Source organism: Malaclemys terrapin, chromosome 1, assembly GCF_027887155.1.
Source record: "Malaclemys terrapin pileata isolate rMalTer1 chromosome 1, rMalTer1.hap1, whole genome shotgun sequence".
Taxonomy (NCBI): Eukaryota; Metazoa; Chordata; order Testudines; family Emydidae; genus Malaclemys; species Malaclemys terrapin.
Window position 1 is genome coordinate 25,525,248 of NC_071505.1, and position 19,187 is coordinate 25,544,434.

General features: G+C 42.3%; 1 protein-coding gene across 4 annotated transcripts in view; it reads right to left on the reverse strand.

Annotated features, from left to right (window-relative positions):
• Positions 1 to 360: 360 nt before the first annotated feature.
• ORC5 (origin recognition complex subunit 5) overlaps positions 361 to 19,187 on the reverse strand; it is a 202,680-nt gene continuing 183,853 nt past the window's right edge. For all 4 annotated transcript variants that reach the window (XM_054017942.1, XM_054017953.1, XM_054017925.1 and 1 more), the window contains exons 14-15: positions 16,633 to 16,745; positions 361 to 913 (exon numbers count right to left, since the gene is read on the reverse strand). In XM_054017942.1, coding sequence (XP_053873917.1) covers positions 868 to 913; positions 16,633 to 16,745 — 159 coding nt within the window. In that variant the 3' untranslated portion in view covers positions 361 to 867. The remainder of the gene's footprint in view (positions 914 to 16,632; positions 16,746 to 19,187) is intronic.

Here is a 19,187-nt window from a genome sequence, read left to right on the forward strand (position 1 = left end):
TAACATACTATGCTAAAATATTTCCACTGAGAACTGCACAAGAATTTGCACTCAAGAAACTCTGGCTGAGCTCAAAAGAACTATAGGAATATTTAAATAAAAAGCTCCTTGAAAGCTGGCAAGTGGAAAAGCCCTGCCAGTATTGGCATCTAGTATGTAAATGAGAGTTTTATCAGTCATACATTTTAAAATTTGATTTTTTTAAAAGCTTGATAAAGAGGAGGTTTTAAGGTTAACATTTACAAGTGGGTCTCAAGATTAATTCTGTGCTGATAAATTTGGGGTTTTCCTATCATAATCCCTATATATGTGAGTTGAACATCTAATCTATATATGATTCACAGATAAGCACACACCAGCTTGATTTTAAACATGCACTTATGTTTATTATATTTTGCTGCTCCACTCTCTTAAAATGGTGGCTTTAGGAAAAGCTGCTTTGGCAGGCAATTGCAAAGATTCCTGCGGAGAGGACGTGAAAAGACTGGGCATACAAACAAGGGCTGCTGCCATGTTCAAAGCACAGGGGATAGTTCATAGAGCAAAATGCAGTCCTAAGTAAATGGGTTTCAGGCAATTTCAGTGTTAAGATAACATCATTAAGAGTAGAACAGATTGTGCTCAAACCCTGCTGTTTATAATTAACACATTGCTTCCAAATACTCCAGGGTCCCTGGTAAATAGTCCTCTGCTCAGATCCACCCAGACCAATCAGAATATTTTCATCAGATTGCATGCTGGGCCAGCACCTGTTTGGACAAATCCAGTAGAGCCAAAACGCTCCTCTGCCTGGCCAGCTAAGTAGATAGAAGAACACAGCTTGCTTTAGTCATTGTCACAGTGTCCATATGGCTGTGAGGATTGTTTTCACAAGAAATCATACAAGTACTTTATTATGTCGAAGTTCACGGTCCTGTAAACAAAAACATACAGTATTTTAGAACAATAAACCCTAGAGTGCTCAGACGATAATCTGTTTGGTGACAATGCACACAAGACACTCTTTGCAACAGATAGCAACCAATTCCTCAGAGAGAGATAAAATAAGACATTCAATTACAGAATATAAATTATATAAAGACACCATTATTTATAGTATTAGTCTTTTGATTGTTTAAACTTTAGAAGAATTTAATACATCAATAAAGTAATCCCTTACCAAGGATTTAAAGATTGAAAGTAAGAATCTTTAGGCTGTAAAAACAAACTTAGATCTAAGTTGACAGCAATTTATTTCTTTAGCCTGGTAAACACGATACACTAGTTGGAGATGCAGAGCGGCAATCTTTTAAGCTATTAAACATTTTGTTCCTCTTCCAAACCACCTGTTTTAGCATTATGTACTGCATAACTCCTTCATCTGTACTCATTTGCAGTCTGCGTTCTTTCAGTCTTGACACTAGTTGACCCATGTTCATAGCTAAATTTGAAAAATCCAAGAATGCTACTCAATAGGATAGAAGATTTTAATGTATACTTTTGTACTTTGATGGCAGGCAGAATGAAATCGCAGTGGAATAAAACATGTAATTAATTTTTTTCTCCAAGCTCATTCTGCTGTACAATCTAACATTCAGATTTTGGGGGTTACTATTTGAATAAATGACCAAAATTACTGGATATAATGACAAGTATAAAATTAAAAAAGTATTCAGTGCTGCAAAAATAGCTGATCACAATGCAAAGTAAAGATTAGCTAATTGGATGTCTTATTTGTCAGGCCACTCATTTCATATTCTTGGCTCACACATCACTTTGCAATCCACATTTAAAAAAGTTTCTACAAAGTATTGTATTGGGCACAGAAAATCCAGAAATTCCTGAGATATATAATCATACATCTTCTGAAGTCTACTTATTAAAACCATTACAAAGCTAAATGAAGTGAACTATGGCAATATCATATTCTGTAATGTCACAGAGTTACAAGTAAGTACCTTACTTATAAGGCTTTCTACAGTAACACTCACTCACTCTGACAAATGTTAACCTTATCAGTTACTAAATGAAAAACTACTGTAATCATTGTGTCATCATGATTAGTACCAGTAGTGACCGTATGACAAGACCTGCCACATTCAACACACACAAACACACACAAAAGCTCCCTCTTACAGTTGCAAAGGAAGAGATGGATAAACCTACTTCTTAAATTTGGAGGTATCTGAACAATAGTTTAAAACTTCTAACAACATATGTGCCCCTTGCAGTCAAACTACAACAACTGAAAAAATGTAATAGAACGAGGCAAACAAAGGAGTTTGTCTGCAGAGGGTACGAAGACCCGCTGAAATATTTTAGAACAATGTGATAAATGGAACTCTGCGGTAGAGAAGAAAATGACTGCACACAAGTAGTGCTGACCAGGTAGGAATTCTACAGGGAGGAGAAGTGTGACTTTGTGCATCTCCCCAAAGGTAACTTTGCAAAGTTTAATTTTTGCTTCAAAAACAAAGGGAAATTAATTTGATTTTTCCTTGTAGAAGTCCAAACAGAAAAACTGAAGGGCTTGAATGAAAGAGAAGTTATTAGTCTCTATCCTTTCAATACATCAGGCTTGCATTAGAAAATATGCTGGGTAATGGAGATGAGAAACCAGATGACTCCCAAAACTGGGACTTTATTTACTAGCAATTTGTTTTAGCACTATCACATCAAGGCATGAGAAATCAGTAGCCTGCTTGCTTGAGACCCACGGTGGCTGAGATGGTGAATAAGCTCCTTTTCTTCTGCTGCTGATAGGATGACTTTTCCCACAAGAGGGAGAAGCAAGCAGCCAGAGGAGAAACTAAAGGCAGGTGCACCCTTTCACAGTAGCACGATCTGCTGCAGTTTGCAAATGAATCTTACTAGATCACAGAGATAAATTTCACCCTGCAGCTGGCACCATGGAGTATAGGTGGAAAAATCTCTTACGTGTAGGATTACAGCACCAACCAATTTCTTTTGTAACTACGGCCTGTCATTCTTAGAAAAACATGACGGACAGTGGGATGGAAAGGGGATAGAAATAATGGAAATGAGATAAAGAAGCAGACAAGGAAAGGAAATGAGAAACAGGTCAGAAGAAATAATAGAGATTTTCAGATTCCAAGGCCAGAAGGGGTCATTGTAATCATCTAAAACTTCATCAAAATAATTCCAAGAGCATATCATTAAGAAAAACATTCAAACTTGTTTTAAAAATTGTCAGTGATGGAGATTCCACCATGACTCTTGGTAAATTGTTCCAATGGTTAGTTACTCTCACTGTTAAAACTGTACACCTTATTTCCAGTCTGAATTTGTCTGGCTTCAACTTCCAGCCATTGGAATATGTTATATCTCGCTGCTAGATCGAAGATCCCATTAATAAATATTTGTTCTATATGTAGATACCTGTAGACGTTACTCAAGTCACCACTTAACATTCTCTTTTGGTAAGCTAACTAGACTGAATTCCTTTAGTCTATCACTATATTTTCTAATCCTTTAATAATTCTCATGGCTCTTCTTTGAACCCTCTCCAATTTATCAACATCTTTCTTGGACTGTGGGCACCAGAACTGGACACAGGATTCCAGCAGCGGTCACACTAGTGCCAAATATGGCACTAAATAAAATAACCTCTCCACTCCTACTTGAGATTCCTCTGTTTATGAATCCAAGGATCACATTAGCCCTTTTGGCCCCAGTGTTACACTGGGAGCTCCTGTTCAGCTGATTATCCACCCCCACCCCCAAATCTCTTTCAGAATCACTGCTTCCTAGGATAGAGTCTGCTATCCTGTAAGTAGGGCCTACATACTTTGTTCATAGATGTATATACTTAGTCATATTAAAATGCATATTGTTTGCTTGTGAGCAGCTTACCAAGTGATCCAGATCACCTGAATTGTGAACTGTCCTCTTCATTATTTACCACTCCCCCAATTTTTGTCATCTGCAAGCTATCATTGATGATTTTACATTTTCTTCCAGGTCATTAATAAAAATATTAATTAGTGTAGGGCCAAGAACCAATCCCTGCAGAGCCCCACTGGACACACCCACTCAACGATAATTCCCTGTTTAAAGTTACATTTTCAGACCTATCAATTATTATCTAGGTATGGCCCCATCACTGTAGTATCTCAGCATGTCTAACTATTTGGAAACAGACATAACAATCTCTCCTCTTCTTTCATCACAAAAATAGTTTGAATAGAGTTGTGTGTGCGTAGGTGCATGCAGGTCCTACTGAGAGACAGCTGAGCAAACAAGTTATATTTTGCGTTGAGTTCTGAAAGTGGTGAAGACTGTGACAACTGCTCTCTTCCAGGAGTGAGTTCCACAGTGTAGGTCCTGCTCCTGTGCTCTGAGCCTCCCTATGCTGCTGGGCAGTGTCATGGTTACAGTGGAACGTAGGTTTGGTGGGAGGTCATATTGCAAAGGGAGAGCTAATCTCTCAGGTGGCTTGGTTCAATCCAATGGAGCACTTCGAATATCAGGACAGAGTTCTTGAACTGGATTCTATTCATTGCAGATCCAGTACAAGCAGCAGAGCACCAGGGTGGATGTGTTCACAGCAAGCTGTGTTGCAGATGAGCTGCTGTATTTTTTTTTTTTTAAACTAGTGGGAGTTTTTTACAGACATCATTCATGTGGCTTAACTCCTGGGCACAGTGAGTTACAATAGTAAAGCCTGGAGGGCAGGACTGTGTGGATCACACTCTGGCCAGGCCCTGCATCAGATAGGAGGAGGCCCCGTTGCATATGGAACTAGGTGTTTTTTGCTGACAAGACTATTTGGGCATCCAATAACATGAAGGAGTCCAAATGAACCCAAGGCTATGGGTCACAATCTAAAGGCAGGTTCCCTCAACCACTGGATGTGTCAGAGGCGGACAGTTCTTTGAAGTGCTTCCTTTACTCCTGCCAGCATCCTATATCTTGCCTGGGTTCAGCTTTGGCTAGCTGCTCCTCATCCAAGAGCTGATTCTGTATTTCATTAGACATAGAGCAAAGGTGGAGGACAGAGGTATTTATATTTGATGCAAAGGAGATGTAGGGATGATCGTTATCTAAGTACTGCATAGACTTCTTCCTGGGCTGTTTCATCAACTCTAACTGCTTTGTATAGCTAGTGACTAGCATGGAGAGAGCTTGAAGCTTGTCAGAGACCACAAGTAAATGAGGGCTCCAGAGAAACATTTTTTTTTTCTGGCTTGATTTAGTTTATAAAAGCTGGAGATCACACAAGAGAGAATATATAAGAATTCTCATACTCTATGTTGGTTTTTATATATTGTTGGCAAAAAAATTTGTGTTAAGCTAGGGTTGGGCTACCATTGTGACGCTGCACCTCATATTCTTCATAAAATATTGTTATAATATGAATATGGCATAACTAAGATATATTTTATGCAAGATGGGTCATGTGAAGTATCACTGGAAAGGTTATGATTTGCTGAATGTTATTATCCAATTTGTACACATGTATCATTCCGGTATCTGAAGTTAGGAATATTGACTATGTAACAATTACAACTGTGTGTGTACTTGGGGAACGCCCACCAGACAGTAGGCAATGAGCCTGGATGGGACATTAGGAAAGACAATGAGTCTTTGAAGATGCTGATCTCTCATCTTCCTGAAGTTACTTCCTGTGACATTACAAATAAACCTTATCTCATGGTTGCTTTGACCCTGCAAGGTCATGTGATCATGTCACCTGGTACAGGACACCATCTTGAGCTGGTACTTTTCCACTGAAGGGCGTGGGGATCAAACAGGGAAACAAAAGGTTCCTGCCATATGTAAATCCTATTTAAGGCTGGGGAGTGAATTAATCAGATCTCTTCTCCACTGCCTCCCTGCCTACGAAGGAAGACTGCTGAATACACCTGAAGAAACAAAGGAACTAAGCTGGGGAAAGGCAAGGGCTGAGTCCAGGCTAAGACAGGGGTAGCCTGTGAAGAGAAGTAACTGGAACCCTGAGCTGCAGAAACTCTGCAACCTGCCTAAAACAACATTTAGGGTGAGAAATTACTATTTGTAACCTGTTTCTTTAGTGTATTAAGCTTAGTTTGTGAGTTTCGTTTTATTTGCTCAGTAATCTGCTTTGTTCTGTTTGCTATCCCTTATAATCACTTAAAATGTACCTTTGTAGTTAATAAGCTTATTTTTTGTTTATTTCAAAACCCAGTTTGTGCAATTCATAACTGGGAGGGCAAAGAGTGGTGCATATCTTCCTCCACACTGAGGGAGGGGGGGATTTTTAAGAGCTTACGATATGTAGATCTCTATACAGCGCAAGACAATATAATTTTGGGTTTACACTCCAGAGAGCGTGTGCACAGGAGTGCTGGGCACCCCCTAGCTGAGTCCTCCCACCCAGAGCTGATCACAGACTCTGATATTCTACAGCTGGGGGCGTCCCTGCCTGTGTGTGTGCTGGAAAGGGGCTTGAGAGCCTATCACAGCAGCACAGTGTAAGGGAAACCCAGGCTGGTAGGACAGGCAGGCTCAGTGGGACCCCAGCACATCCAATGGCACCCCAAAAGGGGGGGGGGTCCAACCCCTCACAACCATAATGTGCTTTTTGACAATGCTGTGGATCAACATTTTAGAGCAATATTTTCATGGAAAAAGCACTGATCTGGATTAGGGACAAAGAGTACATTACAGTATTCACAATTGGGGTTCTGACTCAAGTCTGATCTGAATGAGCTAAACTTATCCCTCTGTAATTCCACTAGCAATTAATACAATGCAGTTTCTATCCTGAAGGCTGGTATTTTGTTGAGGTTAAAATCCTCTTTGAAGCTAAAACCCAAGCAACAGGAAAATAACTGGACTTCTATGAAGCCAAAAGTTTGGACGATGGTGGCTTGCCCAATAATTTTTTTTTTTTTTGTTAATTTAAGTGATCAATATAACTTGATTATTCAGTATATATCATTGGATTTTTGTATCACTTTTTTCTTTGTATAATCTTTTTCTTTGCTTTCTTAACTTCTCATAAGACTTGTACTTTGTTGTATTCTGAATCTGATATAAGGTCTGTATTTGCATAGCTTTTTCTTTTGATGATCAATCATCTTGTGCTTCTGATTTGCTTGTTACAGTGAGTTCCTTCCCCATTGCAAAAACAGAAGAGAAAAAACCCAAAATGTATTTTAAGAACAATCCAAGGATATCTGTATTTAATAAGTAAGTCTTGATTTCAGAGAGATGCTATTTGGACACAATTACATGGTTAATTAGAATTTGTAACCAGAAATCTGTTAACAGATTGGTATTGAAAGCCTTTGCTGTTTTATTTTTCATTAGTTTTAAAACTAATAATTATAAAGTAAATTAAAAAGATAATATTCCAGTATTCTTATTAGATATTATGCAAATTTCTGCTCTATTATTTTTCTACAAAAGTCCAAGTCAATATTTAAAGATTCTCTTAAATTGCAAACTGAACCTCATATAATTCACAGGATATCTCCGCAGAATCCTAATCCGTTTTTAAGGTAATTTTGAAAAATGCTGGTAACTAAGCCCAGGAGGCTACAAATATCAAAAGGTCAGAGCAACTTGGCAAAGACAGCTCACTGGAAATTTCATAAGACCTCTCCATGTTGCAGGAGCAAAAACTAGAGCTACACACTTTGAGCCCCATCTGTCAAGCAAAAGCTTTCTGTCCCAACTGAAAGCAAGTATCAGGGGGTAGCCGTGTTAGTCTGTATCTACAAAAACAACAAGGAGTCTGGGCACCTTAAAGACTAACTGATTTATTTGGGCATAAGCTTTCGTGGGTAAAAACCTCACTTCTTCGGATGCATAGAGTGAAAGTTACAGATGCAGGCATTATATACTGACACATGGAGAGCAGGGAGTTACTTCGCAAGTGGAGAACCAGTGTTGACAGGGCCAATTCAATCAGGGTGGATGTAGTCCACTCCCAATAATGGATGAGGAGGTGTCAATTCCAGGAGAGGAAAAGCTGCTTCTGTAATGAGCCAGCCACTCCCAGTCCCTATTCAAACCCAGATTAATGGTGTTAAATTTGCAAATGAATTTTAGTTCTGCTGTTTCTCTTTGAAGTCTGTTTCTGAAGTTTTTTTGTTCAATGATAGTGACTTTTAAATCTGTAATAGAATGACCAGGGAGATTGAAGTGTTCACTTACTGGCTTATGTATGTTACCATTCCTGATGTCCGATTTGTGTCCATTTATTCTTTTGCGGAGGGACTGTCCGGTTTGGCCAATGTACATGGCAGAGGGGCATTGCTGGCACATGATGGCATATATAACATTAGTGGATGTGCAGGTGAATGAGCCCTTGATGGTGTGGCTGATGTGGTTGGGTCCTCTGATGGTGTCGCCACAGTAGATATGGGGACAGAGTAGGCAACGAGGTTTGCTACAGGGATTGGATCCTGGGTTAGTGTTTCTGTGGTATGGTGTGTAGTTGCTGGTGAGTATTGCTTCAGGTTGGAGGGTTGTCTGTAAGCGAGGACTGGCCTGCCTCCCAAGGTCTGTGAGAGTGAAGGATCGTTTTCCAGGATAGGTTGTAGATCGTGAATAATGCGCTGGAGAGGTTTTAGCTGGGGGCTGTATGTGATGGCCAGTGGTGTTCTGTTATTGTCCTTGTTGTGCCTGTCCTGTAGTAGGTGATTTCTGGGTACCCGTTTTGCTCTGTAATCTGTTTCCTCACTTCCCCAGGTGGGTATTGTAGTTTTACGAATGCTTGATAAAGATCTTGTAAGTGTTTGTCTCTGTCTGAGGGGTTGGAGCAAAGTCGGTTGTATCTTAGGGCTTGGCTGTAGACAATGGATCGTGTGATGTGTCTTGGATAGAAGCTGGAGGCATGTAGCGGTCAGTAGGTTTCCGGTATAGGGTGGTGTTTATGTGATCATCACTTATTTGCACTGTAGTGTCCAGGAAGTGGATCTCTTGTGTGGACTGGTCCAGGCTGAGGTTGATGGTGGGGTGGAAATTGTTGAAGTCCAAGTACTTTGTAAGTGAAAACAAAACCTCCAAAACAAAACAACATAATATAAGGAATATTTTTAAAGAAATTCAAGCCACTTCAATTAGGCTGATTTCCTTTATTGTATTTTGAACTAACATAGCACACTGTAATGGCCCAATGAATAGAAATGGCAGAATTATTTGATAACACTGACCATGTTTTGAAAATGAAACAGTAAAATATGAAAAAATTCTGTTTAGTCAAGATGCAGAGAGAATGTAAGGGAGGAAAACAAAGGGCTAATAGAAGAGCTCTTTTACCCATGTTTCAAATTCACAATCACCTTGGTATAGAGACAACTGTTATGGCACTACACGAATGTGCTTTATAGAAATTAGTGAAGCAATGCTGCTATGTTCTCATCATGCACCCTGTTTAAACCCTTTGGTTTAAATACCCTTGGTATTGATGTTATGGTAACTCCCCATACACCATTCAGTGTGTTGACATGTTTGGGGTTTTCTGTTGTGTTTTTACTAATTTCCACTATTATTAGCAAATGTGCCAGTAGCTTAATAAAGATGGGAAAAGGTTCAAAATATAAAGTAGGGAGATAAAACAGATGTATGAGTCAAATATATCAAAGGGCTTAAGTACACATCACACACATTTTAGCCATTCAGTAGCATCAGGAATAGACCAGCACGAGATGAGCAGCCTTTGGTAGGCGTGCAGCGTCCTCAACCGCACCGCAGCAATACACAGGGCTGTTCCTGAGTCACTAGGTGTGGTCATTTCCCACACATCTCACCACTCCACATCTGAAATGGTTGAATTTCTACGAGAGATTGCCTGGCTTCGAGCTGCCACACTGTCTCTCATAAGGCTGAGTGGTGATGAAGGAGTTTCTGACAGAGGGAGCAGCTCATTCCCATTCTGCTCACCATAATGTGACAGCATCCGCTGTAGAGATGGTCAGTAACATAGTCCAGATTGGTCATGTGCTGATGAGTCAGTGGCAATGCACCTCTCATGTATCTTTTAAAAAGTGGTAGTTGTGGCATCTCCTGTATTTTTGCTGCAATACAACACCTGATGTTAGGAGGCAGGATATTAAAAAGGATTGCTAGCCACTTGGTGTTTTTTGGTCTCATTGTTCCTGCTGTTCTCCAACTGAGTAGCAGAGTGTTTGCACTTTAACTCCCCAAGTTGAGCCTGCTAGCTTATTTAGAAGGCCATTTCAGTTCTTAATCTCCTCAACTACCTTGGTGAAGTGTCCTTTTAGGTACTTAAGTGTACAACCTAGAGTTCTTCTTTGAGTCATGTGGGAGCTCCACTTTCGGTGATTGTATGCTCTGAGCCTCTAGTCGGAGAACTTCGACAGCAGTATCTGGCCAGGCCACACATGTGCTCTCTCCAGCTCTCGCCTGTGGGGACAGTTGATTAGCACTGTGGGGCCACCCCCCTTCTCAATTCCTTCTCAACTGCCATGGTTCCTAGTCGGAGCTCTGGCAGTGCCTTCACTCACTTTACCTCAGAATTAGTTTAGTTAGATTAGTCAATTAGTATAGCGTAGTTAGGTTTTTTGGTTAAGATCCCTTTACTACTTTTCTCCCCATTAAAAAAAATTTTTTTTTTCATTTCATCCCCTTAAGGGTCGTTATTTTTCCTCAGAATGCCAGGGTCTCCTGGCTTTAAACGCCGCCTGTCGTGAGGCAATTCCAATCTCCAACGTACACTCGCGACGTGTCCGGTGCCTGGGGGAAACTCATGCACCTCAAAAGTGTATATAGTGCCACAATCTTAAGGCCCGGACAAGGAAAGCGAGGGACCTTAAACCGAAACTTATCCTGATGGAGAATTCCCTCCATCCCGCCTGAGACCTGGGATCATAAACTTCTCCTGTCGCCCCTATCACCACATGCGGTTTCCGACAGACCCCCCCCACTCTACCCCGCAAGGAAAGAAACTGTCTCCTAAAGGACGTGGACAGATGAGAGCTAACATTCCCCCTACCAAGACCGCGTCAAAGAAAAAGCGTTCCCCAATTCTATCCATCACATCGGTACCGACCACGCCGCAGCTTAGTACCTTTGAGTCGGCAGGGACCGCCGGTCCCGGTGCTTCCGTCAAAGCCATAGACCCTAAGTGGCAGGCTCTAAGAAGGAGGGCAGAGAAGACTGCCCCCTCTACCTCAGCACCAGTAGCACAGACAAAGCGCTCGGTACCGAGCAACTCTGCACGCTACAGACAACATCACCTCTTGGCTCTATGATGCACAGCACAGATACTACTGCACTACAGATTACCATGCCATCCTCTGCATGGTCTATGCCGGCTCTGTTCCCATTGGTACCGCATTGTCTCCCAGTACCACCACAATTCTCCGTACCGCATTCCACACAGATACCTTCATCGGTACTGCAACCTCAACAGTTTCTTGCACCGAAGGACCTGACGATTGCCCCAGTACCAGAATCATCTCTCCTCGGTACCAATACTTCTTTGGTACTTTCACTGCCACTCACTCCACCAACTAAATCTGCCCCTCCTTTCTCTAGTTAGGAGGACGAGGAAGGGGAAGCTTTCTCCTCCCAACACACTTCACCTATACAAGGCAGTGTTTGGTCTGCACATCAGCAGCGCCCTAAATATGTGCCGCAGCCTGATTTTCAGGGATGGTATGGTCACCTGGGGGCCTCCACCTAAGCCCTTCCCACCTCAGTGGGCATTCTGGGACCCGTGGGCAGCTCATAGACAGTATTGCCCCAAACCTGAATGGCACCATGTAGGTACACAGGCACTCTTCACCAAAATTCACAGTGCCAATAGATGCCCCTCCCGAACTAACCTTTGAGGAGACAGAATTAATCTTAGATCAGGAGGCAGCTCCTGCTACCACCACTTCATTCTCACCAGACGAGACTATCATGCCCCCTCTCTGCCTACTGCTGGAGACGATTTCAGAAATTTCCAAGAACTCTTCAAAAGAATAGCAGACACACACCAGATACCCCTAGAGGAGATCTTTGAGTCATGTCACGAGCTCTTGGACATACTCCACACGTCTGCCTCCTCCAAGATTGCCCTCCTGATTAACACAGCATTCATGGAACCCGCCACAAACATCTTGCAGACCCCCCGCTACCATCCCACCCACATGTAAGAGGGAGGACAAAAAACATTATATCCCTTCAAAAGGGTTTGAATTCCTATTCAGACACCCTCAGCCAAATTTATTGGTAATCGATGCCGTTAATGAACAGGGCAAACAGCATTACTCTAGAACCACTCCTTATGATAACCCAATTTGCTCATTCAATTATCAAGATTCCTCCAGGGAGTGTGCAGCCTCTACCCAGAACCCAGAGCCCCCAATGTCCCTGTGGGACCTGACCTTTGTGCTTCGATCTCTCACAACTGCCCCATTCGAACCTTTGGCCATATGTTCTCTTCTACATCTTTCCATGAAAGTAGCCTTCCTAGCTGCCATCATGTCCGCTAGGCATGTGGGAGAAATAGGGGGTCTTATGGCAGGTCACTCTCAGACCTCACCCTAAATATTTGCTTGAAGTTCCTTCTTCCTTCCACATTCATCAACCTATCCATCTTCCCACGTTCTTCCCTAAACCTCACAAGGATAGACAAGAGGCAATTTTCCACACCCTGGACATCAGAACAATGCTAGCCTTTTATCTTGAACAGACCAAGTCGTTCAGGAAGACTCCTAAATTGTTCCTCTCCATCACAGAATGTTCCAAAGGCAAACCCATTGCTAAGCAGAGACTTTCTAGAAGGATTTCAGATTGCATCTACCTCTATTACTGACAACATGACCTACACCCTCCCACTCCCACTCATGGGTCAGAACACACTTCACAAGATCTGTAGCCACATCCGCTGCCTTCCTGAACGAAATGCCTATTATCAACATATGCAAAACATCAACACTATATCTTTGATCAGGTCTAAGCACCTGACACACAGCTGGGACACATGATCCTCTCGTTTATTCAGAACTAACTCCGAATCCCTCCTCCCACCAAGGGGCACTGCTATACAGTCACTTAAAGTGGAGCACCACAGGGACATCACTTGAAGAAGAGAGGGTTACTCACCTTGTGCAGTAACTAAGGTTCTTCAAGATGTGTGTCCCTGTGGGTGCTCCACTACCCTCCCTCCTCCCCTCCACTTCGGAGTTCTCATCAATACTCTGCGGTAGAGAAGGAACTGAGAGGTGGGGCGGCCGCACAGTGCTAATCAACTGCCACCATAGGCGTGAGATGGGGCGAGCGAATGTGTGGCCTAGCTGGGTATTGCTGTTGAAATTCTCTGACTAGAGGCACAGGGTGCACAATGACCTAAAATGGAGCACTCACAGGGGGACATATCTCGAAGAACCTCAGTTACTGCACAAGGTGAGTAACTTTCTGTTACATCTAGATATATTGGCTTTGGGTCATGTGCTAGTCATTCTCCATTCAAGGTGCTGAGTCCTCATGAAACATTTCCATGATTGAGGTGAAAACATGAGGACACTGTCTTTGACACACTGGATTTAAGACTCCAATTACTGCAGTAGCCACTGATAGCTGCCATATTTTGGTTCAGATTGTCCTTGGTCTTTTTGAAGTCCCTGTCTCTTTAAGCTAGGAAGATGTTATCCATATACTTGAATGGCTTTGAGATTGTTGGAGGTAGATCTTTCTGTAAATATATTGAAAAAGGGTAGGGCAAAAACAGATCCCCGAGGGAATCTGTTCTTCTGAATCCTCCATGTGCTTAGTTTATTTTCTAGCACCACCTGGAATTGTCTGTTTCAAAAGACCATTTCCGTAACTATAACAACCCATTGAGGTAACATCTTTGACATCATGATCAACAGGCCAATGTGCCAGACAGTAGTCAAGAAACACAATCTCTTGTCTTTTTTCCTTCTGTTGAAAACCATTTTCTGTACAGGTGGTAAAAGCAAGAACTAGATCTGGAACCTTGCCCTGTTCATCACTTAGATCCTGTTCTACTGTGGGCATGATTCTTTGCGGAATTAGTTGCTCCAAAAGTTTGTAAGTACAGCTCAGAAGTGATTATCCTATGGTAGCTAGCTGGAACGGATTGGTGCTTTCCTGGTTTTGTATAGCTGTTGACAATCATTTTATGCTCTTCTTACAAAGATGGAACAGAATTTCTGGTGCAATCTTGTCAAGGCCACATGTTTTTCTTGCTTTCAGTAGTGCTCTCTTCACATCTTCAGTGGATAAAGGCTGAAAGATGTCGTATTCACATGAAGGTACAATCTTTATGGGTGCCATTCCCTCTTTACTGATTCCTCAAATGGCATGTCCCTGTTGGCTTTTGTCATATTGGTTAGGTGTGTGGTGATGCTGTTTGGGGACACTTTCCACTGGTGTGTGGTTAGTGGTTTCTGTGCTGCCGCCAAGCTTCCTTCTGAATGACTGTGCTTTCCTGCTAGATCTTGTCACATCCGTAGTTGATGTAACTTATTCCCAACATTCCCTGCAACAGGCATAGAGGTTGTCAGTAGTTTGCTGTCTCTAAGTTACCAGATTCTTCACACTGCTTCAGAAATGCTATGCATTCCACATCTAAGCAGGCTACGTAAGTCTTTTGTTGGCCACATGGGATGGATGTAGTGTCTGCTTCAAAGATTGCTTTTGAGAAGCAAGTGTAAGCATTTTCTTCAGAATATTATGGGGTATTCACACTATGTGCTCATTGATCAACTGACAATTTTTTCCAGTCTTCCCTTCTATAATTCCACCATAATCTAGGTATAGTGATTATTATGGAGATTGTCACTCCTATCAGAATAAGAATAGGGCAGAAGGGGACAGGTACTGGCTGTGTGGGAAGTTTCCAAGAACTCCAGAGGAGGCTGGTAACGGTTGGCCCCTGTAATGAGTCGGACCCCTCTTCTGGGATGCCACCTGATGTACTAGGATTTCACTGAGCCTCTCTTGCTTAACCAGCCTGGGTTCCCGCTCCCTGCTTTGCTGAATTAGGCTCTCTGGCCTCTTGCAGCACACACACACAGGTAGGCCACACCCCGCTGTAGTCACAGACTGAAGTCAGCTCTGTGTGAGAGGACTCCCCCAGCACTCACGTGCACACCTTTTGGGAGATAAACCCAAAATAAAGCTGTCTTGCACTGCATAGAAAAATCTGCACAGCACAAGCTCATAAAAATCCGCCCTTTTCCTCAATGTGAAAAGAGATGTGCAGGACTTCTTGCCCCCTCCTGTTAGAAATTGCATTAACTGGGTTTAATAATAAATAAAATACATTTTATTAACTATAAAAGAGAGATTTTAAGTGGTTCAAGGGATAGCAAACAGAACAAAGCAGATTACTAAGCAAATGAAACAAAACACGCAAACTGAGCTTAAGACACTAGATACGTAGGATACAAATTAGCAAATTCTCACTCTGAATGATAAACAGGCTGGCAGATTCTTAAGGCACAAGTTGCCTTGGCTTTCCCAGGTTTTCTTACACAGGCTAAAAATCCTTCCAGCCTGGGACCATCACTTCCCACAGTTCAGTCTTTGTTCCTCAGGTGTGTTGTAGGGTGAGTGAGGTCCTCTCCTGTTGTCATTGTCCCTCTTTTATATCTTCCCCCCACATGCTGGAAACCTTTTTTGCTGTGACCTGGGTCAAACAGTTCCCACTGTGTCAAGCTGTCTCTGAGAGGTGTCTACTGCACACAGTTCCTGCGGTAATCCTTGTGTGCTTATGTGCATTTCTTCAGTAAGCCACTAACATTGTCTGGCCTCATCCAACGTAGCACATTTGAAATACAGAGATATGGTCAATATTTCCAGCTTCAGATACAAAAATGATACATGCATACAAATTGGATAAGCACATTCAGTAAATCAAGACCTTTCTAATGATACCTCACATGGGCCATCTTGCATAAAGTATATCTTAGTTATACCATATCATATCATATCCATATTTCTATGAAGAATATGGAGTGTAATGTCACAGCCCCCTGTTGAGATGTCCCACTTGAGGTCAGTAGAACAGCAGTACTTCCATCATGCAGAGAAAAAGTGGCTGGCTGCTTAAGGAAATGAAAGAACTATAGATCATTTATAGAAGCCCAGTCTGTGAGATCTTGTCTATTCTTGTCAGACTCTCTTATAGCCCCAGGAGGTGTGGTGACTGTTGAAGCCCCTAACAGATAGATGGATGTTGAAGCGTTTGTCAAGATGGGGTGTTTCAGGCTACATCAGCAGGTTTATAAACATTTGCAACTTCAAACTGACTAACTCTTACAATATCACAGTGAGACAAAGTAGTTGGTAGGGCCTCCTCATAAATATCAGATTTCACATAAATGGCTCTGCCACATTTTCCATGAAGATTGTAGCTAACAATGTCATAGACTCTCACTGTCATCCCACTGGCAAGGAAGGAATCTGCGTGCTTTTCTAAGAGACCACTAACATTCACCCTGTGACAGGCCATGAGATTCTCTATTACTGAATGCTTTGCAGCTGACAGCCCCTCAGTATTGAGTTGAAGAATGGAGAGAAAAGGATCAACAAGTATTACTCCCGTATCACTGTGCACTGCAGGAAGCCAGTATAAATGGTTAAACAAAGAATTGGTTTTGAAATCTAAACCTTTTATACAGGTCTGTGCATGCAACATTAAATGCTATTTAACAATCTTACCTTGCAATAGCCCTGATGAAGTCCAGAGAGACAGTACATTTGTACTTCGGTCCATCAAGCTGGTCATCATGGCCAACCAAGGTTAAAAGCTGGAGTGTCACAAGAGAGGTGATCTAGAAACAAGAGACATCACTGAAACATTACTCACTTTTGCAAACAGGAATAACAATGACCAAATTTTCATTTGTCACCAACATAACTTTTGCAAGGTCACCAAATGTCTCTTATTTCATAAGGAAGTTTTACATTTGGCTATACTGTCCCACTGACTGTCACACTGTTCTGAAACCAGCTGACCCAGAAGGGTGTAAATTCACATGAGCAGGTCTGCAGCAGGAGCAGCCTTATGCATAGGTTGAAATCTAGGGCACTTCATATCAGAGGTTACCCTGAAATTCTTCTTAAATACCTCTACAGATCCGTTACCTCCATGAATTGGCACGTTCTAAGTCTTGACAGCCACCTAAGACATACATCAAGTTCACTTCCCTCACATGTGGAGACCACCTTTTCGAATTGTCATACTCAGAGTTTTATACCCCAGAGCCCCTTGTGCCAGATTAGACCACATTTCAAACAAACTCATTGAATCACCCTACCCTGCCATGAGACAGAAGCCCCAAGGTTGGAACGCAGGATGAAGGGTCCTGAAGATCATGCGCTAAGCCAAAACCCCATCCCTTGGGAAGTGGGCCTGGAAGGAAAGAGAGGTGTGTGTGTGTGCCCACTCATGTACAGACACACACACACTATATCTTGAGAGATCGATCACTCTTTTCCTTCTTCCAAAAGATGATCTCTTAGCAGAGTTGGATATGTATGTATCAATACATACATATATATGTACACACATGCACACTCAATGCCATTAAAGTCTTGATAGTTTCCACACTGTGGTATTGAAGGTATACACCATATTAAACATAAGGAATACATTTGCCACTTACTTTAAATGGTGCCCAAGCGCACACTAAAAATAAAGGAAAGGAAGAAGTATGGAGACTAGTGTGACCAGACAGAAAATGTGAAAAATCGGGACGGGATGGGGGGCAATAGGAGCCTATATAAGAAAAAGACCCAAAAATTGGGACTGTCTCTATAAAATCGGGACATTTAATCACCCTAATGGAGACCCTAGAAAAAGTGTGAATGGTGAGAGACAAATGAGAGAGAGAGAAAATGACAAATGCGGAAGTACAGATGTAAAGATATAGGAAAAGAATGAAGCTGGGAGATACAGAACTAGAAGGGAAAAAGACACAAAAAATACACTATGAATACACATTTAGTTTAATGGAGCTCCTGAAGGCTAATCTGTGTTAAGTGTGTGCCTCAAGGGTGATTTTTATTGTTATTATTATAATCATCATCATCAGCTGTAATAATAAATATTTATACTGTATTACACTAGCACACAAAGGCTGCAGTCAGGATTTAGGTCCAGTTGTGCTGGGCACTGTACAAATACAGAAAAGAGACAATCCCTCCCATAAAGGCTTCACAGGCTAAAGACAAACTTATGCACAGGGTTTATTTTTAAATTGTCCATATTGTTGGCTATTTTCTCCTTCTGACTCCAAGATTGAGGGTGGGATGCCAAAAAGTTCTTTGCCAAAGGCATCTGTGAACTTGGTGTGGTGTGCAGGTGAGTTCGCTGAGCAAGCTGGGTACTAGTCATAAGAGGAAAGCTTTTTGCTCAGAGCACAGTGGACTTTGTAGCAACTAGCCATCAGGACTCTGTTGGGGGAAGTGAGAGAAATGAAGGAACCATTATCCCCTACTCCATCATCTGGGATGACAAGAGGATGACAGACAAAGACAAAACGATGCCACCATCTTTAGCCTGCACCCGTACCCCCTTACTGGCTGCTCAAGCTTTGTCTTTCTTGTCTGGCTCCTTACTGTCACAGTGACTCCTGGGGGAATTCTGTGCCAAAAAATTAAAAATTCTGCATATTTTGTCAAAATAACACAATAGAATCACTCCAGTTTCAATTATTTTGGTAATTTATTTCAAAATACCTGCCAACAAGTATGTCAACAATACAGTCAACAGCAAAAAAGATTCCTCCAGGAATAGAGAGTTAAAGAAAGCCCTAACAAACCAGTTCCAGTTGGGAAGTGCTGGAGGGGGCTGTGTGGGGCCCCCCAGAGCCCAGATACCCACACTCCCATCCCCCCACAGCCCAGCTGCAGGGCACTCCCTGGCCCAGATACCTGTACCCCTTTTCCCCCAGAGCCAAGCCATGGGGAACCCCCTGGCCCAAACACCAGCCCTCCCTCCCAGGGGGCAGCTCCCAGCCCTCCTCCCCAGAGCCCAGCTACGGGGCAGCCACCAGCCCATACACCAGTCCTCCCCTCCCCACAGAGCCCAGACGTGGGGCAGACAAAGGTTGAAGGGAAAGGAGCACAGTGGTGAAAATACATACAGTAAGAGTATAGCAGTAGGAATATATTACTGATCACCTGACCAGGATGGTGATGGTGACTGTGAAATGCTCAGGGAGATTAAAGAGGCTACAATAACAGAAAACCGAATAATAATGGGGGATTTC